Source organism: Mycena indigotica, assembly GCF_014461135.1.
Source record: "Mycena indigotica strain 171206Taipei chromosome Unknown Mind.scaff0003, whole genome shotgun sequence".
Classification (NCBI taxonomy): Eukaryota; Fungi; Basidiomycota; class Agaricomycetes; order Agaricales; family Mycenaceae; genus Mycena; species Mycena indigotica.
The window spans coordinates 3205024-3219618 of NW_023503002.1; the positions used below are offsets into that span (position 1 = coordinate 3205024).

The 14595-nt window shown below is 56.9% G+C and overlaps 1 protein-coding gene across 1 annotated transcript; it reads left to right on the top strand.

Annotated features, from left to right (window-relative positions):
* Positions 1-9665: 9665 nt before the first annotated feature.
* Positions 9666-11297, top strand: MIND_00374900 (uncharacterized protein; the record flags this gene model as incomplete). The annotated part of the gene is made up of 2 exons (XM_037360585.1): positions 9666-9946; positions 9992-11297. The coding sequence occupies 2 exons, from the start codon at positions 9666-9668 to the stop codon at positions 11295-11297; spliced, it is 1587 nt and encodes a 528-aa protein (XP_037223470.1).
* Positions 11298-14595: the final 3298 nt, after the last annotated feature.

Sequence of the window (14595 nt, forward strand, 5' to 3'; positions counted from 1 at the left end):
TACAGCCGAGACAGCTGTCTGCTGGGCAGCCAGTGGCATTCGTCATTGGCAACAAGACGCAAGCATGGGGCGAACTTGTGGCCCACGATGGCTCCCTTCGTGTTCCCAATACTGAGGGTGTGGTGACCGTTACCGCTGCCTACTCTGTCATCAAGTTGACGAAGGTCCTTGTACCTGGCTTTCTTGTCGCTAAACACGGGCAGACTCTGGAGTGGCTCAACACAAATGGTGGGCATGCTGTTGTTCAGACACGCACTCTGTGCAGTCATGCTCCTGTGTCAGGGGATGAGGGTCCAGGTGCCTAGTTGATACCAAAGCCGGGGGAACAGCCCCACGGCCAACTACTTAAGTACAGGGCTATCTGCGCACGGACCAGTCACGTGATCAGTCACAGCTGTCACATCACATGCTCCCCTTACATCCTGAGTCTCCTCATCCTGCAACCGAGTCCACCGAGGATGCCTCATTTGGCATTGCAGCTCCTATCACCATACCCTCTGTTGTTGAGCAACTCCAGCAGCCTCCGCATCTTGATCCACGCCAGGTCGCTGCAGAGGTCAGCTCCTGTATCCTCTCCAACTCTGCTTTTCCTGGAGATGAGGACGAGGACGAGGACGAGAGCAGGAATGATCCTGTGGTACGCCTAGCTTCTGCTGCCTGCCTTCGCTGACATTGAACAGGTGGACTCTGATACTGGTACTACACCCAATCTCCAGACTCTACTCATCAACTCTATTGAACATGCTCAAAACGTCCTTCGGCAGCCTGCTACAGCGACCTGTCAGGGTTCGGGTCGGGCCAACGGGCCCTATACGGCCCATCGGACCCTCACCACCCTTAGAGCCCTAGGGCTTGACAAGCCCTCATAATTCACAAGCTCAAAGCAATGAGCAACAACACTAATATCCCAGAGAAGGGACATAATCACGGATCGCGCTTTAGTCGGCCATCAAGCCATCATGACCCGCCATCAGGGATCATGATGCGCCGCCGGACGCCCTTGACAGCGGGCCCAATCGGCCCTAGACAACCACAGGGTCCAGGAGGGAGCTCCTTACTGTTGCATTGTCAAACACTCCTTAGTGTCGACATTGGCATGGCTCCTTTCCAGAGGAATGGTCCCTGGGCTCCTAGCGGAGCGACCAGGGACGACCAGAGACATCCCCTGCTCCATTCTGATCGACCCTCAGCGGGCCCGATCGGCCCCTAGCGCCCACAGTATATAAAGACCAGAGTATTACTCCTGTACCTTAGGTTTAGCATTGAAGTCTCTTTCCTTGAACCCTACTCCGGCCTGGTCCCTTCAAGCGGGGTTGCTGCGACGAATCCCCATGCAAGGGGTGTCCAGGCAACCCCTGACGCTCCAGGCTCGCTTGCCTCATTGACCTGAGCCCTTGGTTGGGCTGGACAGCCCAGGCTCTTGTCTCTTATGTTCACCCTTGTCCTAGCCACTTCTTCCTGCTCTCTGGCCTCAAGCTCTGGGTTCCCCTGGTACGGGGCGATGGGAGGGTGCGGGCCCGATCGGGCCCGCATGTCACGCGTCACACCGCGCAGTCACGCGGTGTCTAGGAGCCACAGCGACTTGTTTCTCCAGGAAAGGAGATATGTCGCCCCTTGGACTGGCAACCCTTCTCAAGCGCTCCAGGGGTCTCGGGCCCGCAGCCCCTGTTGCGGGGCGACTCCCCTCGACCCCCCGAACCGTCGGGCGTGACCGCGTTACGTCACGCCCCGCCCGAACGGCTTGTTCAACTGGCCCAGCCTATGCCTTGCCCTATGCCTTGGGCACCAACTCTACTAGGCAGCACTCTTTGGCTATGGACTCGTTCCCTTCAGCAGGGGTAGGACACTCTAGACGACTACTCGTATCCTGTGACACCGCTGTCACACAACGTGACAGCGGGGCGTCTCGAGTCGCCCCGAGCTGTCCCTACCCTGCTCTCTATTGCAGCAGTGGCACCATCTACGCTGCGTGGCTGCCGACCACCCAGCTATGGGGGTTGAACCATCTTTCCCACACTTGTCAGACTGGCAGGAGACCGTCACGTGGGCCCGGGCCGGCCCTGTTCCTGACAGAATGCTAAACCTCCTTTACTGTCCTTCTTTCAAGTGTGGGGCGCTCTCTGGAAAGCTCAAGTTCTTGGAGCATCCTTTCTGTGCTGAACGACCACTCTATGTGTCGGCACTTCAATGGGTTGAGGAGTTATCCCTTTCGTCTTGAAGCTCCTGGGAGCCAACAACTTTTGCTCCATTCGTCTTATGGGTTGAGGAGTCCGCCCCTTCGCGTTAAAACTCCTGGGAACACGTCAAAACCTGCTCCACTTGTCCACTCCGGTTAAGGAGTTCTTCCATACCTTCTGCGCCTAACGACAAGACGAAACGACCCGATTCGAACCTTCGATCACCGACAACGACAAGGGACCGAATTAACGGGCCCTTTCGGTTCAAATCTACCCCGCTCGCCTACTCGCGGGCCCGACAATCCGTCTGTTTTGTTCTTGGTGTGCGTTCTTAGGAGACCTTTGCGCGGCCCGACTCGAAGTCTGGCCTGTCAATCTACGGGCCCGATGACCCGTTGGTCCGAACACAAACCTTTGTTTCTTTCGCCCCTACTCGGCAAATTCTTTCCCTATACCCTCTTCTTTCGAATTCTCGTACCCTGGCGCCGAGGTAAGGAATATCGGCTCCCCAGATGTCGACTTCTGGGCTGCAACTTCTTTCTGCCATGGGGCGTCCACTCCGGTGAACGGGCGCTTGAGGCACGGGAAACGTTGAGTCCGTCCCCACCTCTATAGCAGCCAAGGAGAGTGGAAAACCACTCTGGGAGCGCTGGGGGAAGAAGCAGACCCAGGCTCTTTTCACTAGCAAGAGACCCGTCCCGTGCGCCTGAAACGTCACCCCTTTCCCAACCGTGGGAAATTTCGTTCAAAGGTGCTGGCCTTCAACCAGACAAACCGAAAACCGTGTGAATTGATGTTCAAACCCTCATACGACTAAGATGATGGGATCGATGACCTGAATCGGCCCGATTCGGCCCACATCGGCCCGATCGGCCTGACGGGCCCCGACGAACTGATGGGCCAAATCTGCATATACGAAAAAACAACGATGACCCCTGAAGGGGGTGGCTGCACACTGGCAGCAAAAACCGGGGACAATAACACCCCAAAATTGGAGGCTGGACAGAGGGATGGCTAGGTGTCGTCATAGCGACCCCATCGCCTCTGGGCTTCGACTGGCAACGAGATTGAACATTGCATATGCGCGGACGCACTGGACCGGACCGGGCTGAAACTACGCAAACAGGAGAAGCTACGAAAGGTCTAAAAAACGCGCAGCCAATGCTCAGCATGTAATTGGAAGCCAGTGTTCGGAAAATGTGAACAACCAAACACCCCGAGAAACCGGGCGACCAAGCCACGCCGACTCGAGATGAGTCGTTCCAAGGGGAGGGGCGATGTCACGGATAAGACCCGGCCCGTCCGCTCCGGCGCTGGTGTCGGGCCATCGCGGGCCCGTAGCACGCAGCACGTGACGACAGGGAACATGCGCCCCAGTGAGGAGGAACGCACACGTGGGAAGCACGTGACCGAGAACGACGCGTCGAGCCGTCGCCGAGCCCAACTCGACACAAGGCGTAGGGGAGGAGTGCTAGGAGGTTAGGAGTAGCGCCTGGCCCGCAAGGGATGTCCGATCGTCCCCTCTGCGGCTAGGAACGGGAGAAATGGGGGAGACTCAGAAGCGTCTGGATGTCCGATCATCCCTCGCAAAGGCGCGCCTGGGGCAACAGGCGATGGGGAGGAGTGCTGGGAGGTTAGGCGCAGCGCCTGGACCGGATGGGGTGTACGACCACCTCCGCTGGCCAGGAACGGGAACGGGGAGACCCAGGAGAGCGTCAGGATGTCTGATCATCCTTTGGGAGGACGCGACTGGGGCCTGGACGCGAGAGAGGAATCGACTAAGCCCTTCGACGAGAAGGCATCTACATGCGAATGACGAAATTTTTTTCTCAACAATTCGGAATTGAATACGGAAATCGGACGATAAAACTCGGGACGAGTTTCGCCTAGTGGGGGGTGATGTCAGGGTTCGGGTCGGGCCAACGGGCCCTATACGGCCCATCGGACCCTCACCACCCTTAGAGCCCTAGGGCTTGACAAGCCCTCATAATTCACAAGCTCAAAGCAATGAGCAACAACACTAATATCCCAGAGAAGGGACATAATCACGGATCGCGCTTTAGTCGGCCATCAAGCCATCATGACCCGCCATCAGGGATCATGATGCGCCGCCGGACGCCCTTGACAGCGGGCCCAATCGGCCCTAGACAACCACAGGGTCCAGGAGGGAGCTCCTTACTGTTGCATTGTCAAACACTCCTTAGTGTCGACATTGGCATGGCTCCTTTCCAGAGGAATGGTCCCTGGGCTCCTAGCGGAGCGACCAGGGACGACCAGAGACATCCCCTGCTCCATTCTGATCGACCCTCAGCGGGCCCGATCGGCCCCTAGCGCCCACAGTATATAAAGACCAGAGTATTACTCCTGTACCTTAGGTTTAGCATTGAAGTCTCTTTCCTTGAACCCTACTCCGGCCTGGTCCCTTCAAGCGGGGTTGCTGCGACGAATCCCCATGCAAGGGGTGTCCAGGCAACCCCTGACGCTCCAGGCTCGCTTGCCTCATTGACCTGAGCCCTTGGTTGGGCTGGACAGCCCAGGCTCTTGTCTCTTATGTTCACCCTTGTCCTAGCCACTTCTTCCTGCTCTCTGGCCTCAAGCTCTGGGTTCCCCTGGTACGGGGCGATGGGAGGGTGCGGGCCCGATCGGGCCCGCATGTCACGCGTCACACCGCGCAGTCACGCGGTGTCTAGGAGCCACAGCGACTTGTTTCTCCAGGAAAGGAGATATGTCGCCCCTTGGACTGGCAACCCTTCTCAAGCGCTCCAGGGGTCTCGGGCCCGCAGCCCCTGTTGCGGGGCGACTCCCCTCGACCCCCCGAACCGTCGGGCGTGACCGCGTTACGTCACGCCCCGCCCGAACGGCTTGTTCAACTGGCCCAGCCTATGCCTTGCCCTATGCCTTGGGCACCAACTCTACTAGGCAGCACTCTTTGGCTATGGACTCGTTCCCTTCAGCAGGGGTAGGACACTCTAGACGACTACTCGTATCCTGTGACACCGCTGTCACACAACGTGACAGCGGGGCGTCTCGAGTCGCCCCGAGCTGTCCCTACCCTGCTCTCTATTGCAGCAGTGGCACCATCTACGCTGCGTGGCTGCCGACCACCCAGCTATGGGGGTTGAACCATCTTTCCCACACTTGTCAGACTGGCAGGAGACCGTCACGTGGGCCCGGGCCGGCCCTGTTCCTGACACGACCACGCTTGATAGTCGTGTTCTTGACGATGCCTACCACTTCATGGACCGTCTCCTTCGCCTCCTCTCCAAGAAGCATCCTGCATTCAAGGAGTTTTCCCATCTTTTCAGCGAAACGATTTTTATTCGTGACGCGGAGGACAAGGCCAAGGTCTGAGCCATCCTGGAGCAAAAGGGCATTCGGTGGGAGTATGCGATACGAGCTCGGAAGGATTCACTCAACCGCAGAATCCGTCGGTATATCGCCTGCCCCGAGAAGCTCGTTCAGGATCTTTTGCTGCTATTCACCTGTTTCCAGGACCTCCGAGATGCCGATGGCAAAAAGTTCTTCTCTAAAGAAGCTCGAAAGCAGGCTGCTGCCCTTGTCGAAACTACTCGACTCGGATTCCTCTCGGACCCAGCTGGCCTTGCCCTTTACTTAGTCGGTTGCGACAAGAATGGTCTGAATCTCTATCGCACTATTCGTGGCACCAACTCGGTCGAGGGTGGGGTCCACAAGCAGATTCGGCGCATCTTTGGCTCCCTCCATGCATCGTTGGCCCTAACAGAGGCGATCTTGGCAAACTGGTTCCATCGGCGTAATCGTCGGGTATGATCTAGTTTTTCTGCTGGGTACTTCCAGTTTTCTGATATACATCTGCAGATTGGACACTATAACCGTACTGGCTCAAGGTGGAACAACCACTTTGACCTGTGGTTACTTGACGAGATCACCGAGACCGCGATCAAGTTGGACACAACGACCACCTTTTCGACTCCCTCCCTCCTTGCAACTCGAATTGCAACCTCCGAGTCGTTTGGTGTTATTCCGCTCACAAACGAACTTGCCGTCGACTACGAGATCCTCATAGTCCCATTCCCGGACATCGTCGCCCGCCCACACCATCATGACACTCCTCGCTCTTCCCTTGTGCGCTTTGTTACAAAGCCGGTCAACCTCTACCACTACATCCAGCTCCGCCAACGCACAACAACTCCTGTGGTGCCCGTTCACACACGCCGGGAGTTTGAATTCTTCCAGGCAAACATTGCCTCATTCATCCCGCTCAATGCTCACACATCTCCCGACAACATCCATAAAGTCACCAAATATGTGGACTTGGCCTGTTTCTGGAATCGCCAGGTTGTTGCGCAATCACCTGCCGAGTTGGACTCGACAAAGCGGCTCTACTTCAAGCTCCCTGAGCAGCTCGAACGGCACCACAAAAAGTCGGTGCAGTGGCGACAGACTCGCGCGACACTCAACATGGGCGAGAACGTCACTGCACTTGAGCCCATCCACCAACTTGTCCGCGACCCCGCTCGCAAGGCCATTGTCCTCCCGCCCATCATGCACGAATCAGTTGAGGTCGACTATGCCGCAGATCGTGCGTCCTTCTTTTCTGTTCGGAAATTGTCTGCTCACACTCATAAACAGCACTTGTCGGGATGGATGTGTGCTCCTTCAACCCAACCGAGATGCGGCGCCGCCAGGACACACAGCGGGCACTCAACGCTGCCATCACTGCAGCTCCCGGACTCGAACCACCTCCGATTGAGCTGGCCGGACCACAAGTGCCGCTGCCTGAGTTGCATCAGACCGTGTTGGCATTCACGCCAGCCGGAGGCAACGGAGACTACCAGCTTATGGAGGTCGCCCGGCCTGCCAAGAAGGCACGCTTGAATGCGCCTGCGGTGGTCCAGAAGAAATGAGGCGGGCAGCGATGCGCACTCTGTGCGCACGCAAAATGTCCCGAAGCGTTGACATGCAAGGGCAAGGGCGGACGGCTGAAATGTGAGCACAAAACACGGGATGATCATAGTGAGCTCGGTTTTGAGGAGCTCACACGCGGGCGGCACCGGGATAAGGTGTAAAAAAACTCATATTTGCTCGTAAATAGTGTACATGCTGTCAAAGCCGCATTAGTGAGGAATCTGAGTTCAAGCAACCCAACGAACCTAATAAGTGTGAAGGGCTTGAGTCGCCCATGCTGATGCGGTTCCCGTGGCATCGAGCGAGCTTGCGGAAAGTCGTGTTCGCAGAAAATCTGCGAAAAAGTCGCGTGCACGTGACTTTCCCGCAGATTCTCTGCACGACGCGAATTGCGGCAGCACAGTGAGCATAGCTGGCTCAAAAACATCAGAAATATGCATGATAAATAAGTTGGAAATGTACCTTCTAGTTCATGGCTCGTGGATTCCCCAAATTCATGCGTTAAAATTTGTGGTGAGCGGGAGCGGGAATCGAGGTGATGAGGGTCGGCGGAGACGAGTGCAGTCTCTTGGGCTGACTGTGCACATGGTACAGGCTCCCCAAGTCCTCCATTCATCCGCTTGTGCTCTGCGCCGCAGCGCGACACCACCAGGACACACGACAAGGCGTGAGGCGGGTGCCGGTTCGCGAATCGGATGCGGGGTCTTGGCGCGCATGGCCCGGCGCGGCATGGGGGCTTTGGATAGAGTGTTGTCGGGTTGGGAGGAGTGTGGGTGTGGTGTCGGGGCAGGCGCGAGACAGAGGGTGTCGCCAATCGAGCCCAATGTAGCGCGGTTTATACCGCAGTTAGTCGTTTGAGGCCAGGCCGGCCGCCCAGGCTTGTCGGCTTGGCCGTTCGTGGCAGCGCTGACGGTGTGGCCCGAGGCAGGAGGCAGGAAGAGGCAGCTTGGACGGCTGTTGTTGCGCAGACCCAGCGAGTGAGCAGGCAGTTGGTGCTGTCGGCGAGTGAGCACGATTCGCAGACAGCACGAAGAAGGGCAATGCACCTTGAGGAGTTTCATCCCAGTGCGTGCCCGTGCCGGCTGGGGGCCTTGTTTCCCACTCCCAATCCTCGAAACCCCAGCTCGAGTGTGGCTGTCGCGGGTCGGCGGCGGACGCCGAGAAGATGGTGGAGATGAGGGCGGGCAGAGGGCTGAGGAGTTGAGCACAAGCTCACGTCGGACGGTAACTGCGTCCGACGTGAGCGTTGCGAGCAAACGCTCGATTCGCGGCGTTGCGCTGGGTCACAACGCCGTAACACCGGCTCGGATCCTGTCGGGCGGCCTCGTGTCGCAAAGTCCGACTCGGAGGTGAGCTATTCATATCTTGATTTTCATTGGCTGGGGCTTAACTCTTTCGGGCAGTCGTCCCCATTTGCGATAACTTGATATCCGGCCATCAGCCCGCCAACCCGCCAGCTTGATATCCGGCGCTCTTCGTGATTTTTTACGCGTCTCGGGCCATGATCAAGCAGGGAAACTGGTGCATTGGATTGGCAAGGTATGCTACAATATTCCTCCCTTTTCTCTCTTTTCTCTCTCTTTTCCCTCTTGAAAAACTTGATATTCTTGACCCCGACAACTGACAATATGATATCTGGATGCGGCTTGACAGCCACATACTGGGGGGAAGCTCGCGCTTGTCAGCGAGGCGACCGCTCCGCGGTCGCTTACCAATCGCTTTGTAAGCGGTGTCGCCTTTTTGTAATTTGCGGCGCTGGGGGGATTTGACACGTGAATGGGGAAGCAAGCTTCCCCATAAGCCATAAGCCCAATTCGACATCTCGTGCGCCACGTTATGTAAAATGTGACGAGTCGGCGTGTCGTGTGATACTGAGAGTTGTGGCGCAACTCTCAACCAGCAACACCCGTCATTCCGACTGTCGCTGACCGACCAGCGCGCACCAACACCCGCACAGTCATCTCCTACGTCCGCCACACCGTCCCGAATCCCTCATGGGAACACCAGAGCCGCCAGATGAGATCCCGGCTCAACGCTCGGAGTAACTTCGATTCCCTGTAATTCCCCCGTCGACATCATGGTTCGAGGCAGTAGAAGATCGGGAAATTTCTTTGTGCCCATGCGCTGTCTCCTTGAATCTTTATGACCAACTGGTATGTGTTTCTCCTTGTATCCTTTCCTCGGCGGCTACTTACTAGTATTTAGGGTTGATACAGCACTCAAGCTTGACTGGACGCTAGCCCCCCCTGGAGCTCCGTATTCCGTGTACAACGATCAGTCGAATCCATCTCTGCCAGCAGAAGGCGTCAACTTCCGAGATGGATAGTTCCCAAGTGATGAATACTCAATCACTGACCCATTCGACCCGGTCAGAGATTCTGTTGCGACCTCCTTCGTCAATTCATAGAAACCTGGACGGCGGGCGCAAATCCCACTCCTCTGTTCTATTTTCGCTCGCTGTATAATGAATATACATTCGCTTCGTTGCATGACTGGGCGGTTTTGACTCTCTCTCTCTGGCGTTCCATCCTTCTTTCCCCTCCCGCCCCCCATTCCCTTCGTCCTCTTCGTCTGTCTGGCTTTTCGCTTGAACGGACGGTGATGGCAAAGCGCCACCCATACCGCTCCCTCCTCCATGCACTCTTTTTGATCCTCCAACTCGGCTCCCTTCAAGTTTCATGGGCCAACCCAAACCCAGCGCCGTGGGGTAGACCCGGCGGTGGCATGGGCGAAGGTCCCGGTGGTGGCTGGGATGTGTTCCCCTTCACGCGGACATTCACGGACCGCTGGGGACATGTTACCATCTCGACTGGTACGACCAGCACCACCAAAGCGGCTAACCCGCCGCCGACTACACATGCCGCTGACCCGACTACGAATAAGTGAGTCAAATAACCTGATTCAGGTCGTTTTATTCATTGATCCAGCAACCCGGCGGACCCGGCCCCGACAAAAGCCCCAGCAAATCCCCAATCAAATGCACCAGAGAACTCGAAACCTACATCGGTAAACGCAGGCCCCGGCGGGAGCTCTGACGTGTTTTCGAGTTTGTCACTGCCATGGCATCCGCAAGGAAAGTCGTCTTCAACGACCGTCGTTTCCAAACCGTCCAACATCGTCCTTCCAGCCTCCAGCAGCAAGGGGGCACCGGTCGCGTCTCCCCCCACCAGCAGCGGTACATCTTCGCAAAGTCAAGACCAGACTCCATCTACTGCTTCGTCACGCAATCACACCCCCGTCGCCGCGATTGTTGTCCCGCTCCTCTTTGCCATAACAGTGCTCGGTATCGTGGCAACGCTGTGCTACCGCCGCCGTCGTGCCAGAGCTAATCAGAAGAAGTGGGAAGGAAGCCGTCTTCCTGAGATAGATGAACAGCCATCAAGGGTGTCGAGGATCTCGAGTCTATTCGCCTTGGGTGCGACGCGGAACGGGCAAGGGACGCAAAGAAACACCTTGTATGGACAGGAGTGGAAACGGCTGCAGAGTCCGAGCCCGGGAGTTATGGTGATCCAGCCGCAGACGTCGACGCCAACGCGATCGGACATGGACGTGGAAAGTGTTGCCGAGGGACCCGGCCCGGATTTGTCCGAGTTCCCGCCCACGCCATCTTCGACGCGCCAGTTGCTCTCGCCGCAACCTCATTCTACGCGGTCATCCACACAGACTAGCGGTAGTGTTCTGGTTAATCCGAGTACCTCCGTTCATAACCCTGCCTATGCCGGCGTCGTTGATCCTGAACCAAACATGGAAATCGACCTTGGTTATGCAGCACCACATGGAATTCGCCACTCCGCGATATCTCAAACCTCGACCGTCGTCGACGATGTTGACGGGTCCTCTTTGTACCTCCCTACACCGTTCCTCCTCTCCAACCTCGCACACCGCCCGCCCTCCGCGATGCACTCCGACATCTCCACCATCGACGGCGCGCGGGAGGACGCGGCATCGCGCGCCGGGACGCACGAGTCCGATCCGTTCGGTGATGGGCACGCGGCCCTCAGCCCGGGCTCGGTCTCCGTTTACAGCTCCGAGGTCGGGCACGACAGTGTCGCCGCCGGCGTGCACTCGCGCTCCCCGCTGCACGCGCAAGACGAGCCTGCGCTGGCCGAGTCGCATTCCCGTCCCACGACCATTTCGGTGACGCCGCCCACGGTCCGGCCACTGCCTGTTCCCGCGGTCCCGCCCATGTATACACAGAACGCGCCAGCCGCTGCGAGTGGGAAGATGTATTGAGAATGTAATTTATTGCTGATGTAAATAAGAAGTTCTCCAAGTGGACAAGTATCCAATTGACGCATATGCGGCAGTTCCGTTGATGCTGAGTTTGAGCGATTTGGTTAAATACGTGCGTTGTAGAAAACATTCCTGAATGATGACTCGGACATTACCACTATTTATGCTTGCAGTGGGAATCGGTGTGTACTTATTATACACTCTAGCCATCAAAGAAAATGAAATGATCTTAAATCTGATGTATCACCACCAACCCGCCATGACATTTTGCTGATGTCATCCCGGAACATTGCCTGATGTTAGGTCATGATGTTAGTAATGAATTCGCATGATGTCAAAACGAAATTGGATGTGCTTATCTTCCTGACATAGGGCTGACAACGTACATCCTCTGGATATCCTGACCTTGACAAGGGTCTGAGATCATCCTGACAATTTTTTCTGGGGGGCTTTCCCACTTGCAGCAGATGGTGCACACACTTCAAGAGAGGGGCCAAGGCTATATTGTAGTAGCTATGTACAATCACTGCCAGTATATCCCACTATAAACTACCACTCCTTCAGCCGCTTGTCCTTCATGGGCCTGGGATCCAGCAGTCCAAGCTGACAATGTGTTGTGGTGGTTCTCGTGTTGCCCGACCGTGCCGAGTTGTCGCGTGGGGAAGGAGGAGGGGGAGGGAAGTTGTCTTGCCGCATTCAAGGCTGGAAGCTGCACAGTGAAGTCAGTTTGGATGCAGCGAGGGAGTCGAGGAGACTGACTGCAAGTCCGACATCTCCAATACCCCCAGCCAGCACGCCACCGCCGTTCCCACCGCATCCGTCGTCATTATTGAAGGTGAGCTTGTCGGCGCGGTCGTTGAGAGAGAGAGAGCCTGTTCTTGGTAAGCATGAATTTGGAATCTATCAACAGTCCACTTTCCTGTTGGCAGCCAATTTCGGGCTCTGCAGCAAGCAAGCTGAAGGCTGCCCATCGCTTTGACCCCCCCTTGTTGTCGTCCGCAACTAATCCTTCACGTCTCGGTTCCGGGAGCCATATAATCATGCTGCGCGTCTGTCTCCCCATCAGCTTCTTCACCAAAACTCAAACAGGACACGCACCAAAATAAGCACTATTCCCTCCCCTCACAGGGTCAAAACGCACCCCGGAGCCGGTCGCTCAGTCGTCACGCGGCAGCTGCGTTGAGGCAGAGGGGCCCGGAAACCACAGCGCCCGTGGTATGGACAGCAACAGCCAGCGCGCCGATACATGGGGCCAGATGCCAGCCCTGGGATAATGAGGAATGGAGAGCCGCCTTTGTGCGGGGGTGAGGATATATATATGAAAAGACAGAAGAAGAACACTTACGAGGAGACGTGTTGCTGTGCAACGACCAACATGGGGAGGGAAGGGAAGAGAGAGTCAGGTGTGACTGGGCGAAAATTTTCGCTCTCATGGAAGTTTGATGATCTGATTTGGTTCTCAGCGCCAGGTGCCTTGTGTGTAAGCCTGGGAGCCTTACCTACATTCCTCCGTCACATTAGCACTGCCTTTTTAGTCACTCACCTCTGTCCTCCATTGTTGTTCCAGAATATAGCAGGATTCTGTTGTGTTTCTGTGTGTTCCTCAGTGTTTCTGGGCTAGACCACCCAGTTTCCACTTTTTTCACAACCCACTACCTGTTTTCCTGGCTTTAAATCGAAAAACTACGTCCCTACGAGCATCCCTGGTCCATTCGGCGCCTTCCCGGCCTTCCCGGACCTCCCCCGACGCACCCGGCGGCTTTCCCGACCTCCCGACGGCCTCGCCGAGCTTCTTCGGCCGATCTGGGGCTTGGCGAGCTAAGCGACGTCGTCGCGGCGATTGCGCGCAAAGCCTCGCGGCGGATTCCCACGTCCTGTCACGCGCGTTCCCACCTCTCTCTCGCCACGTAGCACCCTTCCCGCCTCTCCGCGCGCCTCCCTCGTCTCAACCCCGCCCCCAACCCACCCATCTTCACTCCCTCTTGCCCCCACTGGCGCCCAATCTGCGGAGAACAACAACTGGGGCGCCATCTAACGCCGTCGTCGCGCCCAGCCTCTGCACAAAGACAACGACACCGGTCCGGCCCTTTGACCGACGTGGCCGAGTCCCCGGCTGTACCTGACGACCATTTTGGGCCCCGTTCACCGTCTCACACCTGCTCTCGTTCGGCTGACACGTCCCGCTCGGCGCGCTCTCGCCGACTGTCCTCGCTCGCCATCGCCGTCTCGCTCGCCGTCTCGTGTGCGCTCTCGTTCGCCTACTGGATCTGTCTTACGTTCGCCGCTCGCCGAGCCCGTTCCCCGTCACCAGACCCCTCCTCATCTCTTCGCTCCCACTGTCCCCGTTCCACATAAAACATCCACCCGCGCGCCTCGTATGACCAAGCTCACGTTCCCCGCATTCACGGAGAAGCCAACACCGCTCTCGGTCCGCAGCTGGGTTGGCCGCTGTCAAGACGAGCACGCTACATGGGCTGTCTGGAACCCCGATCTCAAGCTTACAGCGGCTACGTTGATTACGCTGGCCGGCAAGCAGTTGGAGGAAGAGTCGCTCGCAGAATGGTGGGATACCAACCGCGAGGACTTGCAGCACCTGAAGTCTTGGGACGACTTCACGAATGCCTTACGCGACAAATTCGTGGCCCCGACTTGGCGGATGGATGCAATGCTTGAAGTCTACAGTGTCAAGCAGGGTGATGACACGTTCAAAGGTTTCATCGAACGTTTCGAGCATGCCAACCGAGTTCTGAATGCAGCTGGTCCCGAGTGGAAACTTTCCGACACCATTGTCAAGTATCATGTGCTCGCCTTTTCGCACCCCATCCTTTGCACAAATACCAAGATTTCGCCTGGCTTCAACCTTCATTCCATTTGCTACAATACACTCGTCAGCCTGATGACTGGTCTCTGGGACGCGGCCATCCTCAATGGCTCAATTCGACTCCGCGCGGCTCCTTCCTTTTCGATCCCTTCCCGTTCCACCGCTCCCTTGGCTCCCGCTCCTGCTTCTCTCTTGTCATCCGTCCCACCGCTCACCCAAGCCGACCGTGATCGTATCAGCGCTGCAGGCGGGTGCTTCAACTGCCGCTTGACGCCTACCGACAAGGATTGGGTCCCGCATCGCAAACATGAATGCAAGGGGAACTTGGCACTTGGTATTCCTGCTTATGTTGCCCGTGTTCCCGTTGCGGCTGCTGTGATATGGAGTGGTTCGGATATGGACTCTGATAGTGAATGGGAGCGCTGTTTGGTAACACCGGGCATTTATCCGGGAGCATCTCGTCGTGTGGCTGGTATC